General features: G+C 38.2%; 2 protein-coding genes across 7 annotated transcripts in view; both read right to left on the reverse strand.

The window, feature by feature from the left end:
• Window positions 1-2601, reverse strand: part of LOC116737510 (large neutral amino acids transporter small subunit 4-like) — a 29179-nt gene extending 26578 nt beyond the window's left edge. The window contains exon 1 of one of the 2 annotated variants that reach the window (XM_032590690.1): window positions 2387-2601. The gene's annotated coding sequence lies outside the window, so the exon portion shown is untranslated. The remainder of the gene's footprint in view (window positions 1-2386) is intronic. The other variant, XM_032590692.1, reaches the window with a different exon arrangement.
• A 2480-nt stretch (window positions 2602-5081) lies between these two features.
• Window positions 5082-16339, reverse strand: part of LOC116737617 (unconventional myosin-Ic) — a 58413-nt gene continuing 47155 nt past the window's right edge. For all 5 annotated transcript variants that reach the window (XM_032590882.1, XM_032590885.1, XM_032590884.1 and 2 more), the window contains 20 exons: window positions 15579-15659; window positions 14622-14713; window positions 14364-14458; window positions 13399-13445; window positions 13234-13314; window positions 12642-12747; window positions 11134-11251; window positions 10313-10426; window positions 10108-10184; window positions 9957-10025; window positions 9766-9850; window positions 9486-9645; window positions 8958-9041; window positions 8760-8853; window positions 8627-8682; window positions 8411-8546; window positions 8241-8311; window positions 8048-8145; window positions 7321-7420; window positions 5082-7155 (listed from right to left, as the gene is read on the reverse strand). In XM_032590882.1, coding sequence (XP_032446773.1) covers window positions 7129-7155; window positions 7321-7420; window positions 8048-8145; window positions 8241-8311; window positions 8411-8546; window positions 8627-8682; window positions 8760-8853; window positions 8958-9041; window positions 9486-9645; window positions 9766-9850; window positions 9957-10025; window positions 10108-10184; window positions 10313-10426; window positions 11134-11251; window positions 12642-12747; window positions 13234-13314; window positions 13399-13445; window positions 14364-14458; window positions 14622-14713; window positions 15579-15659 — 1791 coding nt within the window. In that variant the 3' untranslated portion in view covers window positions 5082-7128. The remainder of the gene's footprint in view (window positions 7156-7320; window positions 7421-8047; window positions 8146-8240; window positions 8312-8410; window positions 8547-8626; window positions 8683-8759; window positions 8854-8957; window positions 9042-9485; window positions 9646-9765; window positions 9851-9956; window positions 10026-10107; window positions 10185-10312; window positions 10427-11133; window positions 11252-12641; window positions 12748-13233; window positions 13315-13398; window positions 13446-14363; window positions 14459-14621; window positions 14714-15578; window positions 15660-16339) is intronic.

Genomic DNA, 16339 nt, shown 5'->3' on the forward strand with positions numbered 1-16339 from the left:
CTTCGCAAATTCATATCCACATTTTGTCCCTATCTGACTTCATTTTGTATTTAATTCACTCTCATATCAACTCATTTATGTTTGGAGTTCAATATTTTTCTGAATTATAGAAATAAGTAGTCACAAAAATATGCAAATTGTATATATAATTGAATGTAATTTTAGATTTTTCCCAAAAACTGAATTGGGGTGTTATAATTGACAGATTGACACCCTGATTAAGCCAGAATAACTCAAACCAACTTCCTTTCTGCAGAAATTATCCATTGAAGTTTTAAAACATTCTTCTTACATGAAGTACGCAATTTTCTAATAATGAAATTAACAAATTTAACTTAATTTCTTAATGGAAAACTGTTTTGGATCAGAATGAGGAATAAGTCAAGATTTGTAGGATGACCTCTTTCAAAAGATTTATAGAACAAATACTTGGATTATTTTCACTAAATAATATATTGCATGCTTTAAAACTGCCTGAACAACAACAGCCTTCAGGTGACTTTTTATGCAACTACCAAGTTCAACTCTTTGTTCCCAGCACTGTAATGATGGTGGAGAACAACAAACAACTGAAGCCTCAAACCCCACCTTTAAATATTTATTAATACGCCCACATATATTCTGATTGGCTGCAAAGTTTATGGTCTCTTCGCTTATTGGCTGCTGGGGACATGGCTTGAAGTTACTACACGTGAGGCGGTTGCTGCATTCTTGACTGATAGGAAAAGATTGCATCGAGATCTTTTCCTGACAAAAAAAAAGGCTGCTACAGTTAGCTCCTACGCTTCAAACACTCATGTACAGAATTAGCTTCCTCATTTCATATCAGTGAAGCCGTACTCGGTTAAAGAGCGGCTCTCGAGGTCAGCTAGATAAAAAGGTGGCACCGCAATTCCGTCATGAAAAAAACACCCCACTTTAAAGGTCAACGCATTTTATTTTAATATTATATCCACGAAGCGTGAAACTTGTATGTGCAGTTAAAGAAAATACAAAACGACTGAGTGTAGGGGATTTTTTTTTTTCCTTTAAGAGAAAACGTGTTGTTTACTGGAAACTGCACTGAACGTGAATGCAGCGCGAGCTGAAGCCAGTTCGAACCGGTACGGCGCGAGACTGCTCTGTAGTTGTGCACGAGCGCTGCTGTAGAGATGCTGGCAGCCGCAGCAGTCAGTGTGTAGGTGTAAAGAGAGCAGTAGTTTAACTGCATTGACAGGTAAGGCTCATGATTAAAAACAAAAATAGTGCAGTTTGCAACAAAGCATTTTGTTAGCAGAAAATTAGTACACCCTTTGTGTGCGCGCGTTTCTGCATAAACTAACTTTTCGTCTCCCCCATGTGAACAATAAGCAACATATAAAATAACAAAGGCGTCATTTTACTCTCATTTGGCATACCCTTTATCGCTGTGAGAACAATTAAAGAATATAGAGCTGGAGGAAATGCTGCCTTGAAACTGGTCTAAACTGGACTGAAATCATCTGCACAATAACCCCCCTTCCTCTCCTCCATCACACCCATCCATCGCTTCCTCTGTGAAGTTAACTACGACGAAAACATAGCGCTTCCGCCGAGGAGTTTTAATGTCAGAAACACACATTTATTATTTCCTAATGTGAATACAAATATATAGTGTAGAACTTCGACGCCAAATTGTATGACTCTTAAAAAGAATCAGATGCATTTTAATTTGCGTGTTATTGTTCGTGGAATTACTCATTTGATTTCGATGCTTTTATTGTGAAAGCATTTATTAGCTTTTTCTGGATTTCTTTGTGTCTTGACAGAGCAATTAAAGCGCTCAGCTGTTCAGCGATAACAGCAGCGAGCAAAACATCCTCCTCCTGGAACAAAGACAGTTCATCACGGGCAGCAAAACATAACCAATTTAAATTATACATAGTTACATACTAAATTTTAAAATACACGATACGCCCTTTCTTCTGCATTTAACAAATAACTTTAATGCAACACTGAAAAATGTCTGACTTCCAGAGTCACAGATATCTGTCAGTCTGTATAACTAGAAATGGCGACAGTGAGATAATTTTACCGCAATATATTTTTTTCTTATAGTTACAACGTTAACGACCAAAAAGCGGAAGCTGTCTGTGCCGATAAATAGTGACAGTCCTGAAGTTCATACAGTGTTTTCGGACTGTTGCGCCGTCATTTAATGTCACCATGAAGCAGAGATGAAGAGGAAGCGACTCAGAGGTGACCTGAACGCCACAAAATGCCTCTAATTTCATTACACTGTGCTTTCTCAAAGCCAGCCGCAGTAGGAGACATCCTGTACTCTTCTGCCGGGGCTGTGTGTGTGTGTGTGTGTGCGTGGGTGTGTGTGTGTGTGTGGAGCATATTCGGTAAATGCGGACAGCCTCACCTGAGCGCGGGGATGCTCGGGTTGGGACAAGCGGGACAGCTCCTTCAGCCCTGTCTCCGCGGCTCCAGGCGTCCCTCGCTGACAAACAGACTAAGCAGGGATGGACAGTCACCTGCGGGGATGTCTGCTCGCTTTTCTTCTCTCACTTGGTTTCTGTAAATTTGGTTCTTCTTTCATTGCTGCTGTTTTTATATCAGCTGCAGCGGCACCGCACAAACAACCGAGCCTTCGTATTGGTCCGTGGCTAAGCTGAGAGACCACCCTCAACCAACCATATTACATAGGTGCGGTGTTTCCCAATGTTTTTGTTTCGCACGGAGAAACGTTTTTTTTTTTTTTTTTTTTTGAGAATGACTGGATGCAGGGCTAATTATCCGAACCAAAACAACTTTTAAATCAAAGCAAAAAATTATACCCTATATTTTAAAAACATATTTACCAAATCTGAAAACTTCAACAAAGATGGCTGATTATTAAACACACCAAGATGAACAAAGTTCTTCTATTTCACAAAAGTGACTTCTTTAATCTATGGATCCTGCAGCTAACTTTACATCTACTTTGCTTATTTTTATTTTCATACTTTAAGCATTCAATATGGTTTGTATAATTTTTGCTTATTCCGACACTTGTAAACACTTCCCTGTGCTGCTGCTGCTGCTAATACTCCCTTAGTCGTGTGAGTTGACACCCTGTTTACATCGCTTCTTCATACCAAAAGTGTAGTTCCTAGAAATCAGGGTTCACATGTTCCGACTGGAAGAGAAGAGGGGGTGAAGACTTTGAGACAGGAAGGGCGACATCTAGTGGCTACTTATTAATAAACAGGACATTCAATACTGGAACACCTTGCAAAAATATCAACACCGTTGATGTATTTTTACAATCAAGAACTGCAGCGTATTTTAAAGGGATTATGTGGGAGAACGCCAACTACCACATACTTGCAAAGTGGAAAAAAATTGTGGTTTCAATGTTATCTTTTTTATATTTAGAATCTAAAAAAATGTCAGTCATTTGTAGGACCACAATTTTTTGCAACCACAACCACGGCTGGAGTTTTTTTTTTTGGTGTGTTTCTATTAGTTTTACACATAATGAAAGAGAGGGAAACAAATGGATGCCACATTTTTCAGAATTTTATTTCTAAAGCAAATGAAATTTTACTTCCATACCATCATTTTGTACCAATAGATTGATCTGTCACATAATATCCCAATGAGTTTTCTGAAAGTCGTAGAATGAACATGACAAAATCAGAAACAGTTAATTTGGTGTGAATGCTTTTGCTGGCAGTGTAAGACAACCTTATAGTCTGAATTGTGTTTATTTGTATATATCTTGTTATGCATTGTAAAACAAACTAAAATCTCTTTAATTATAAGATTTTACCTTTTTGGACATCATGAAAAATTAACGAATCTTTTTGATGATCAGATGGAAGTCAGTCCTTTAGCAAAAGGACTGACTTTTACAGAAGCAGTGAATAATAACAATGTTCACTCTTAACTGAACTGTGAGAACAATCTGATTTAATCAGAATTTATATGATTTTATATAGTGTAAAAAAAATGTAAAAACCCTAAATCATCACTCCTCCGTCACCATGCTTAAAAGCAAGTATAAAGTTCAGTCTGTTTCATGTTGTGATTTATGGCAAAATATTTAAATTAAAGGATTGTCCGTCCTTCAGACATTGTTCCACAAGTCTTCTGATTTTTTCAGATGAACCGTTCCAAACTAAAGTTACGTTTACAGAAGTGCAAGACAACACCTGTCAGGACGACAGCATAAAATTTGCACCATACAATTTGCAAACTGGGCACCACTTAAGTGCCCAATTTGCACGTAAGTGTGGTGCCCAATTATATAAGATTTATTGTCAATAAGCACTGTTATAACAGTTTGTCCAGAATCAAAACAAAGATTCTGGATAAAGTCAGTGTAGCAATGTTTTTGGAAGAGATGGAAGGAGTTTTGTCGTTGCCTTTCTCGTGATGAAATGATTTGGCGCCCCCTTGTGCTGAGTACATGCCCTCTGTTTTCTGTTAACAAGGGTAGCAGGGAACCTGACTGACCTTTCAGCCCATCCAGCCTATAAGACAGGGGTCTGCAGCCTCTACAAACCATGAAGCAGATTTTGCTCCAGTCCAGTTCAATAAAAGTCATTAAGAGCATCGAAATGTTATGACCCTTTTGTGAAAAGACAATTTTTTACTTCTACAACTTTAACTTTTTCAAAATGTTATATGTTTATTACAAGAAAATTGTGGTCTTTTTAAACGGCTTAAATGTTTTTCTGTTTGGGGGGGTTTAAAAAACAGAAAAACATAAAATCTTAAAACGATAACTGGCACATTTTCTTCTAAAACAACTTGATAATGAGAAAAAAATATTACTGCAAATTCCAAGCAAGATTAATATGGGAAATACTAAAAGAAAACCTGGTCAAATCTGCATTAGTTATATCTAGATTTTTAAAAATATATATATTTATTCTGCACTTTTTAGCCAATACATTAAGAGTCATTGTGGAAAGTCCAAAGAACCATATAATTAGATTTTGAACTGCATTGGTGTCTCAGTCTTAGAAACTAAACTATTATCATTAAACAGTTTCACTAAGCTCCCAATTTTTAAAAACTCAAAAGGCTAAGTAAATAAAAATCCCCAAGCAAACACTCGCAAGCTAGTATTATTTTTAAAAATTTATTTATTCAAATTATAAGTATTATTTAGTGTGTTGGCATAGTTATACATTGGTTGTACAGTAAAATGAGCCTGAAAGCAGGAGTGTATCTGTAAATCAACAAAAATTGGACTTGGTTTGAATAAAGCTTGTACAAAAGAGCAAACCACAGACGGTCAGAGAGGGATTTCTATCAGCCTGACTAAAAGAAGGCACATGAACACACAGTTTCCATTAAACACCATTAAAAGCTTTTTTCCCCTCCCTCATCAAACATCTCTCTACTTGAACAGCTCAGTTATAACAGACATCACAAACTGTACATCTACAAACCTCTCCCCACAGAGAAACAAACAGGGCATTCATTACAGACACAATTTAGCGTATTAATCATACAACACTGAATCACAAGAAATCAACCAGATCTTTGGCTAATAAGTGCAGCGGCACAGTCTAATATCGTAGAACCATGATGCAGATCAAGAGTTCTTTCATGGAGTGAATTTTGGATAAAATGTAAAATATTTCTATATATATATAGGCTATGTACTGTATATACTCTTAGATTTGATAAGTTTTTCACCACCAGTCTTTGGTCTAAAAGAGGTGAGAGCTGGAGTTAGGCAGCGTTGGTTGTTGCAGAACTGGTCCTCTGGGTGCCTGGGATTAAAAACTAGGCAAATCCTCTACCAAAAAACTCCAAGCTATGAATTTTTAGTGTTAAAGGCATCAGTATTTCTTCTAATTTCTTTTCTCTCTAGAGCAGCTGGGCTCCAACAGACTGCTGTCATAAAAACTGTTCTAGTTAATATTTGTGTAAGTGATGAGCTTGATGCTAACAGAGACATTTATGCTAGGGTAGAGAAGCTACCTCTAGTATGTAGCTTCTTTATGACAGAGTGGCTTTATCAAATCTTCACCCAAAATGTGAAACTAATCCCTTAAAAAGAAAACATTTTTACAACATATTTATATCTTTCACTTGTCATACTGGTGTTTGTTTGTGAGAAGTTTAGCTAAAAAGTTAGAGTCCCTAAAGTTACAAAATATAGCCTGGAGCCAGAAATGAGCCTGTTTCTGGAAATACAGATACACAAGAAGAAAATGTGTCGAAATTAATTATCGCTATTGTTTGTACACGTTGCTCAGACTCCAGCCAGATGTTTCCATTAGACCAGTTCAGGCATTGGGGATAAGGAGGACAGCGAGACTGAAGCTGCAATTTAACTTTCAGTCAAATAATAACTTTGTGAGAACAAATCTCTTCTCTGTTGAGTGCAAGAGTTTTCAGAGTTGTTAAAACAACTGACGAACTGTTATGAAGAAATTAACCGATGACAATAAAAACCAGGCTGCAAGGTAAAACATGGCTGTGCTTTATCGTGTTTTTTTCCCCACCGTTCTCTTATCCACATCTCACTTACTTCGGTCATCTTCATGCAGCTCTTTCAGCAAACTACAGCAGCTGTTTCTGTGTTCTAGGCCTACTGATGAATTTCTTTTCCTCACCACTTTGCCCTTCCTCACCCGCTCTCCATGCTTCCAGCCTTGATCTGTGCACCTTCATAACAACATGTCATCTTGCCCAGAAAAGCAGAAATTAAGCAAATTAGAATTAGAAAGCAAATAATAAAAACAGCAACAGGTTACTCTGATCTTCTCCAGAAACTGTTCTCCTTGGTCTGTCGCTCACTGTATTCTCGCTCCTGAATAAAGCACAATAAGCAGGCAAGGTGCAAGAAAAATGCACCAGAAATATTTGTTATTCCTTGGCCTTATACATATACATATATATATATATATATATATAAAATCAGAATATTCAAACAGCAAAAGTATTAATCTTAAAAATATTATATATAAACATAAATATATCAATTAGTTTAGCTAGATTTTTATCTGTTTTTTGGTTTAAAATTTTAATTGTATGCACAAGCCCACAAATGTAGAGACAAGTGGCGTCTGATTGGCTAAGGCAGGGCGAGGTCTGCGTTCGTGTGATTGGAGGATGAGGAGCTTAGGGGGTTCCTGCTACGTCCGGTCAGGGTGGCCATCATCTGGAGTTCAGTCTCGGAGCCGTCTGGGGAACAAAAACGAAGTCAAAGCTCAGCAGGATGTGAATAAAGATTCTGCAGCAACTAAGAGTTAGATGCAGCTGGGAAAAACTCAGAGTACTTTTCTTGAAACATCAGACTGTCATACTTCTATAATGGGATGTAAACTGAAAAGAAAATTCCTCTCTCACCACAGACAAGTGTCCATTCTTTGCCTTTTCCACGTGTAGTTCTGACCCGGGCGTGAAGTCTATAATCCCTTCTTTCCCATTACCTGCTGTAAACTTTATACTGCAGGAGCAAAATAGATGATAAACGAAGTTACAACAGGAAACAGAGAGGGCAAATTTACAATTTATTTTCTCTACTGCTATACAGGAAACATTCACAAACACACAATGTGGTCACAAGTGAAACTCCAGGAAAATAAACGTGTGATCAAACTTGCGACATATTCATAGATCGTCTTTGGTATTAATAGAAACTTATTCTGGATGTGGGAAAATCTGAGAAAAACTGGAAGAATTTAAATCCTCCTACAACCACTAGAGGGAGTTATTTTAATTTCTCATCAGAGGAAAACATTCAGAAGGCTTGCTGTAGGACCTCACAAACATTTCACAAGAAGTGAACCATTGTTAAGTCAAGGTATAAAAGCTAAATTATACTTTACTGGACAATTCTCACATAAGTTAAACACAGAAAAACAACAACAAAAAAACAATTTAACTGGTAACAACTGGTTAACAATTTTGCAATGACGTGGATTTTTGCATCATCAATCTGAGGAACTCCAAGATTGACGAAGGTTAATTTTTGATTTTCTTATGGAAATGAAACTATCAATTCATAGCTGATCAATGCTTGTTGTGAACACACATTTAAAGTTAGTTCTGCTGTGTCTGTTCTGACTCTCACCTGCCCTGGTTGATGTTGATGCTGTTGATTTTGTCGGCACAGATGGCAATCTTAGTCAGGGTCTCGATCACATGGTCGCTCTGCAAAACCACGTCCCCCTGGGTGTAAACAGGCACACACACATTTAGCATTTTCACACAAATGAAATGAGAAACATTCTCAGGAAGCTTTTGTGACTCGTCTTTGGTCTCACCTTTTGTTTGTTGTCCTCACTGGGCACATGCAGAACAAACAAGCCATCACTGAGAGAGCTGACTGAGATGCCTGAGACACAACAATAATGACAATAAATCAGATCCTGGTTCAGTTTGATCATTTTCCATCTATTCCTCAGATTTATTACTCTTTAGAGGCATTTCTCACCTTTCAGGGTTCCGTAATCGATGCGCTGTTTGAGTTTGCCCTCCTCGACGATAATGGCACTGTTGGAAGTGAGGAGCAGCTGCCGGGACCGAGACTTGTAGCCCTTCCTGTCATACTTGGTGACCGGCACTGCGTACTGAGATTACAGCAGAGACACGTCAGCATAAAAGCAGAACGCTTCAGCAGTATGAAAAAAAATATAAAGGCTACACTAACCTTCATCTTCTCACTGCCCAGAGCTTGTATTGCTTTGGGGTTGATATCCTCTCCATCTGAGCAGCAACAGAAAAAGCGGAATTAGATTAAATACTGGATAAAAATTGGCATCGTCTGAATGTTGAAGTCTTACTGAGTCTTGTGCCAACAAACAGCTTGGGAACACTCTGTGGGTAGTTGTCCTTCTTGTCCTTGAAGAGCTCGCTTGCAATCATTTTCTGCTCCATCTAATTATATATAAACCAGAGATGAATAATGAAGCAAATTCAAAGAGCAGCAAATACAAAGTATAGATTCGAAAGCGAAGGTTTTGACTGGTGACATTTCTCACCTGGTGTTTCCACTCAGAGCTGATCTTCTTGCAGTAACTCCACACCATGTTCTGCATGCACATCTTGCGCAGAAGCTCTGACGCCTTAAGAAACAGTCAAGGTTTTCACAACATTGCATACAAGTGCCGTGTACAAGAATTCACCTCCCATCATCGTTCACATTTTGTCACATTACAAACACAGACTCCACTGTATTTTATTAAGAATTTATGTGATAGACTAACATAAAGTAGTGCACACTATAACTTGGCTGGTTCTTGGAATAATGTTTTTCTTACAATGTCCTTTTTAGTTGGCCATGTTTTGGTAGGTTAGTAGCTATAACATCACAAAAGTGAAACAGTTCAAAGGGTATAAAGATTTGTGCAAGGCACTGTATCTGATTTATAAGAGTCAGTAAGTTTTCCTTTACTAAGTTTATTGGTTAGTGCTTTCTCTTTATTTAAGATGTAAAGAAATGATTAAGTCAAGCGTGCTATCTATATTAAATTAAGAATGTCTGTAGTTAAACAAATCCAGATTCCCACCTCAGTCAGAGCAGCCGGAGGTGCGGGCCAGCTTTTGTCGAGGACGTTCTTGGGAAGGTTCCTGTGCAGATTCATGAGGAAGGAATAACGCACGTAGTCCAAGAAATACTCGTTCTCTGGACAGCGTTCTTTGTGTCGGTAGATGAAGCCTTTGATAAACCTGAAGAAAATGAGGAAATCACGTAATAATCAGTCTAAGTAAGAAGATGGCTTTAAAATAAGTATTTATCTTCCTTACACCTTTTCTTATATCCTGACATACTGCTGTATGGTCTCATACCTGCGTATAGTGTTGGCTGCCTGTCGCCGGCGCTGGGCCTTCCTCCTCGCCAGGACGCCCCGCCACCAAGCCTGGATCGCAATGGCTGGTTGGGACAGAAAAATAAATTCATTGGACCAATGACATTTAACTGTTGTTTAATGTGAAATGCTAGATGCATATAAGACATGTAGAAATGGTGGCTTCCTGACCTGAGGTCCTTAGTTTTTGGAATTTGGTCTTCTGGCAATAGCCTTTCCATCCCGCCTGTAGCTTGGTCGCTGTAAGGCAGGAAAGAGATTTAAAGAAATAAATTAAAACTGAAAAAGTTGATCAATCTCGACAGAATATCCTGACTCTTACCAAGGCCATGTTTTCTGGTCTCCAGCGCATCCTCGGTGGCAAACAAAGTCTTTGGGAAGCGGATGAAGATTTTGGATCTGTTGCGTTTAGAAATTAAATGTTACTTTTTACTCTACATGAATAACCAGATCACTTTGTAACAACACACACACACAAAGTTCAGGCGCTAACAGTAACCTCTATCACAGATTTCTGTGCAGCTCACCTTCCCAGTTTGTACTCCTCAGGCTTGTATCCCATGTGTTTGACAAGTGTGGACACACCATCAGACAGCTTTCCATTCCAGTTAGGCCATGTCTCTGGGCACAGGGACTTGTACCTAAACACAAAGAAGCAAAACACACAAACACCAGCATGGTTGTTCAGATATGAAGCTTAAAGGTTGAAGAGGACACAGCGATGGTAAAGGTTTGCTTTTTAAAAAATCTCGTTGGCTGCAGGTTCTTTAAAGCTGACCTATTATGCTTCCTTGAACAGGTTATGATATACAAAATGTTTATTTAATTTTTTGCACAAAATTATTCTTGGATATTGAGATATTAGTTTGGTCGGTTCTGTCTATTTTGATCTGCTTTCAGAATGAGCTGTTTTAGGGCCTCTTGTGGGACGGGATGGGCTCAGCTGGGGTTGCTAGGTAACAGTACAGTACAAAGGTTTTTTGAAAGGGCTTATTTTTCAGATACCAAAAAATAAATAAACTTACTCCCAAAAACAGTTAAATTTTTTTTCTTTTTTTTTTTTGAAACACTTGGGATTTTTTTAGAAGCAGTTGAGATCCAAATACAAGTATAAAAACATGCAAATGTGAATTTTTGCATAACATGCTTCCTTTAAATTATTCTTTCAGGAATAAGTCTGACAGTAGCGAACTGTCAGAGTAACTGAGAAGCAAACTAGCCATCAAGGAATAGATGCTAATAGATTGAGCATCCATGACTTTATCTGAGGGAGAAAGTGAGAGCTACATGCAGAAATGTTTTCCTGGTGTGTCTTCATAAAAATAAAAAAAAAAGAGTGGCTGATCACCTCTGTAGGAAGATCTCATAGCGCCGCCTGTAAGCGAAACCAGCCCTCCTCACCCTCAGGTTCTCCATCAGTCCCAGATACTTGACCTGGTGACGGATCAGCACCTCGTCAAACCGACCTGCAACAGAAGAGAGAGAGAGAGGCAGAAATGAATCAGCCAGCTGGTCAACATGAAGCAGGGAGAGGAGTACGTAGATGGTAAGCAGAGCAGCAGTGGGAGTAACAGAGGACAGAGGGACAGTGTGGAAACAACAAAGGGCCAAGTGTGGAGAAAAACAAAGGCAGCCACACAGAACTTCATACTGTCTCTCCTGATGCAGCAGAAATCAGACTGTTTGGGTTGGTACTGGTAAGATCTGCATCATCACAAGGACCAGATCTGCTTCAGTGGCGTTTACAAAAACATCTTAAAACTCTGACACGTTTTAAAGAATGATTTCAGCGCTAATGATGTCATTTCACTTGACTAATCCAAATATTAAATAAAAAATTCAATTTCTACAATTTTGGAAAAAACATAGCTGTATGAAAAAAGATGAATTGTATAGATGCACTAAAAGTTGTTTGATGACCGGCCAAAAGTAGATCTTTTTGTGTGATCTGTGAATGCATAATATCTACGCAATACATCATGCCACATTTTCACAACAAAACAAGGAGCCACAAGCCGCTATAATGGATTACCTTGTACTTTTACATGATAAATGTTTTTCTGCTGAGATCATGGACTGTGCTGCTGCAGCAGTTTTTGTTTACCACGTCAAGGGTCTGAAACCTGAAACCTCTTTTGACCTTTCACAGTGTCTCTTAGACACATGGATAAAAGTAATGAAGAATATGCTAATATTTCTAAATATAATTATAATTCAGGATGTAAGAGAGTGAGAGAGGAGAAAACTTTCAATGAAATTACCATGGCATGTAGGCAAAATCAAGAGCAGAAAACTATCGTTTTAGAACATGTTGAATTTGGAAATGTTGGCAGTCTTCTGAAAATTTTACTTAAGCTCAGCATCTTCATTCGCTACAAATTACACACAAAGACTTGTATTTTTGTAACTAGCCATTTTTTTTAGTTAATGTTAAATTTAAAAATATAATATCTAATCACTTTATAATTGTTTTAAGAGTAAAAAACAGTTTTACAGTTTCTGACCTGTAGCACATTATCATATTGTCACCTCTGCAGCTGCTGTAACCAATTAATTATTATTTATATAATTTCATAAAAAGAAAATCAGAATTGGCGAGACGAGCAGAGTCAGAAAACTGGTCACAAATTTCTGATCGATGCATCTCTGGATAAACGTCTAACTAGATGTTAAGACAATAATGCAAAGCTTTATTTTTTTTAATTTCTACATCCAAAAAATATAATTCTACTTTCACTTACAGTGCCACATCTTTATTTTAAAACCAACTAAAGAGCAAAAAGTCAACATAAATGCAGTAATTCACTACATTATACATCAGTAAATAATAAAAAGAAGAAAGGATTAACACCCTACTTGCTTGTTTGGAGTCATTGGGCTTGATGCAGCGGACATACGACGGCTCCTTGGACATAAGGATCTCCATGAGTTTCGCCAGACTGGCTTTGAACTGGGTGGCTGCCTGAAGGGGCAGACACAGACAAATAAAAAAGATTCAAGACTGTTAGGAAGGGATGGACGGGAAGTCGATGGCAACAGAGAACAGCTGGAAACGACAAAGAGGCGAGCAGCAGCTTAGGTCGCGCTGAGGAGGACGATGTTAGCACAGTGATGGTCGATGCGACTGGACACTGGGTTCACTGTGGAGGACTGGGATGCTAACTTACCAGCTTGTGACAGTGCCATGCATCATTATGTGTGTGTGTGTTTGTGTGCATGTGCACCCCTGCGTGTGTGTGCGTGCTGGGCATTCCTCAGTGCGAAGGCAGCTGAGGAGAATCCCCATCAAACAGCCCACTTAGCATCGGAGAGGGAAACACACGGCTGTTTATTGTGCTGTGGGAAACTATGCTGAGAAGCATTCAACCAAAACCAAATCATTCACTCAAAACCAGCAGAGAAACCTCATGAGAGCACAAACACAGATGCAGGGTGGAGGATAGCTCACCGTGTCAGGACGTTTCTTGTCACTCAGCTCGTCTCGGTCAAAACACTGCGTCAGAATCTTGTTCTCAGACATGCACATAACCTGCAGATGCAAACACATTGACTCACCTCAAGCTGTAAAAACAAACAGGAAAATGCATTGTTCTTTATTCAGTCAGTTTCTAACCTCTTTTAAATTCCTGAAGAGAAGATCGTTGTTTTTGTCCAAAAATCCTAAAGAAAAAAAAGAAAGTTTCATTCATCTAATCACAAAACAACTCGTACCAGCTTCTCTCCCTACTTCCTACACTACAGTAGAAGGTCACATATGTTGATGGATAAAAACTGAACTCATCCTCTAAAGTCTCTAATAATTACAGGATGCTTTGTGCAGGAGAAACTGGTATACTTCCTAAAATAAATGGCATCATGACGAAATACAATTTTGCAAAAATATTGAAGCAACATCTCAAGACATCAATCGAGAAGTTAAAGCTCACATTCAAATGGGTCTTTCAAGTGGACAATGACCCTAAACATACAATCAAAGTGTTTACAAAGAGGCAACAATTTACAGAGACCATCACAAAGTCATAATCTCAGTTAGAAAAATAAACATCAGTTCTGTCAGCAGGAATGAGCCAAGATCCCAGCAATGTTTTACCCAACTTGTATAGCTCAGAGGCAGCGCTACCAAACAATATAAAATTGTATGTTTCAACTATTTAAACAGAAAAAAACAATAAATGATTGACTGTACAATTATCTGATGTATTATTCTGTAATTTGGCAGAAGGAAATAATTTCAGTCATCTGTAATTTATCTTTCATAATTTGGGATAATATGAATTGCTATTATTAGGGCAGTACTATGCATTTTCCAGGCATCTGGTGCCATTTTGAAGCACAATCTTGTAACGTGTATGTTACCATATTTGTATGACAACTGCATCATTTGATATAACGTCTTCTAAGTTTTATCACACATAACTTAGAAGAAATTTGACTTCCCAACTAGACACCCTGAAATTGGCCTTTGTCTCTTTAAGAAACTCCCCCTATAAGTTTTGATGAAAATGTAAATACAGTATGTTTATCAAAGCAGGAATCCGTTTATTTTGATAAAACAATCCATTCAGAAAGCACACACACCGTTAACGTTATAGTTGACCTCCCCAGCATAGTGCAGCAGCCTGAATTCCTCTCGGCCCATCACCTTCCTGGTCTTTCCGTCCGCCAGCTTGTGACTGAAGGGACACACACACACACACACACACACCCACCCACACACACACAGAGTGAGGATAATCAGCCACATTAATGACACTTCTTAAGTCACCTTGAAGTGACCTAGCAGCTCATGTTTTCTAATCTGAGACCAAACTTGGGTTGAATGAGTGTCAGACTGACGTGACGAAGTGCGGGTGTCCCCCCAATGTGTCCTCCAGCTTCTCCAAGAAGGTGAAGTCGCTGGCATCTCCAGGTCTGAGACATTCCTCATCCTGTAATGAGAGGACAGGGTTAAGATCTCAGAGGAGAAAAACTAAATTTACATTTCTGTTTACTGGATGTTCAGCTCTGCTATTATTATTAACAATAATATATTTGTGTACACTGCATGTTCAGGCTGAAACACTAATTTATACCCGACAGACACAAAGCAGAAAAATTTCTGACATTCTGAATGTTGAGAGAGTGATGAGCTTACAAAACATGAAACTTTTAATTAATAATGTATGGTGAAAGCTAAATAATTTATTTTATATATGTATATATATATTACATTTAGATCTTTAATGTGTAAGAAGAGTTCAGCTTATCCGAGTGTTTTGGGGATTTCTTTTCAATTGAAATACATTTCTTTGAGTTGGGTAAATCAATTTAAAGGAAAAACAAAAACAAAAAAACCCAACACATTTTGCATTCATAAAACATCTTAATCAAAATTATGATTTAAATGAGTCACAACTGTAATGGAAAATATAAAACTACAACTTTCTACCTGCTAAAAGGAGCTTCAAAGAGTGAACTTCAAGTCTTAAATTTGCCAATGTACTTAAAAAAAATCTCAACTGTGCTTAACATAAAAAGACTAAATAATGCAAAATGATCAGATATAATTTTGGCCTGTGCTCTATTACATACTTATTTATTGAAGAGACTTTATGTTGGCAAATAATGACAGAGAACTAAGTTCTTGATGTTGCTATAGCCAATTTCCACCATGTACAACATACTGTGGAGCATCATATAGTCCTCAGAGGTCAGGAGTATGAAGCCTTTTTTCATTTGTTGAGATAAAAGCTTCAAACTTGCAGTGTTTGAATTAGTGAAAAGGCAAAGTTTAAATTATGTGTTTGGCCTCACCAGGATGGAGATGATGCCTTTGAACTTCTCCTCCACCAGGTCACAGATGATCTTGTTGTTGAAATACTGGACCGGCTCCCACTGCAAACACACAAATCATTATGTGAGAGCAGCAAAAATTAACTGATTGTTGGAAAGGTCATGGGGGACAAAAAGTGAACACTGATATAAAACTGGAGCTCCTCTAAAGAGGAACAGCTGGTAGCAGCTTTTCATAGTTCACAGTTTTAAAGATTCAGAGAATGCCAGGAATCCTGGCACACAGACACACCCTGCACCTACATATATGTGAACACACACACACTCAGAAATGTTCCACAGGCACCATTAGCTCATGTTAGCTTCGAGAGTCACATCTTTTCCACAGAGACACCAGAGGGAGCAACCCACGTTTGTCATGACGCATCATAATGGGCTCTTTGAGAGGCAAAGCCAAGATTCTCCCACAACTTGTTTGCTCTTGACACATTTACATTAGACTGAAACCAAGAGGTCTTTGTTCTGACCGGGCAAAACAACACAATACAAAAGCAGAAACAGGGAAAGACAGAAGAGGAGAGAAAGAAAACGGAGAAACATCACTGGGATCAGCTTTCATTACAGGACTGTTTTGATATGAAATCTCCTCAGGAGGTTCTACCTGTGAATGAATTACCAAACAGTCCAGCATGTGGGAATTCAATTATTCATGGGGCAGATTCTTTCTAAAAATATATGCACTCAATACTGATGGATCCCATTAGGAGAACGCTGCAAAGTTC

The sequence above is a fragment of the Xiphophorus hellerii genome, chromosome 18 (assembly GCF_003331165.1).
Source record: "Xiphophorus hellerii strain 12219 chromosome 18, Xiphophorus_hellerii-4.1, whole genome shotgun sequence".
In the NCBI taxonomy this organism is placed as follows: Eukaryota; Metazoa; Chordata; class Actinopteri; order Cyprinodontiformes; family Poeciliidae; genus Xiphophorus; species Xiphophorus hellerii.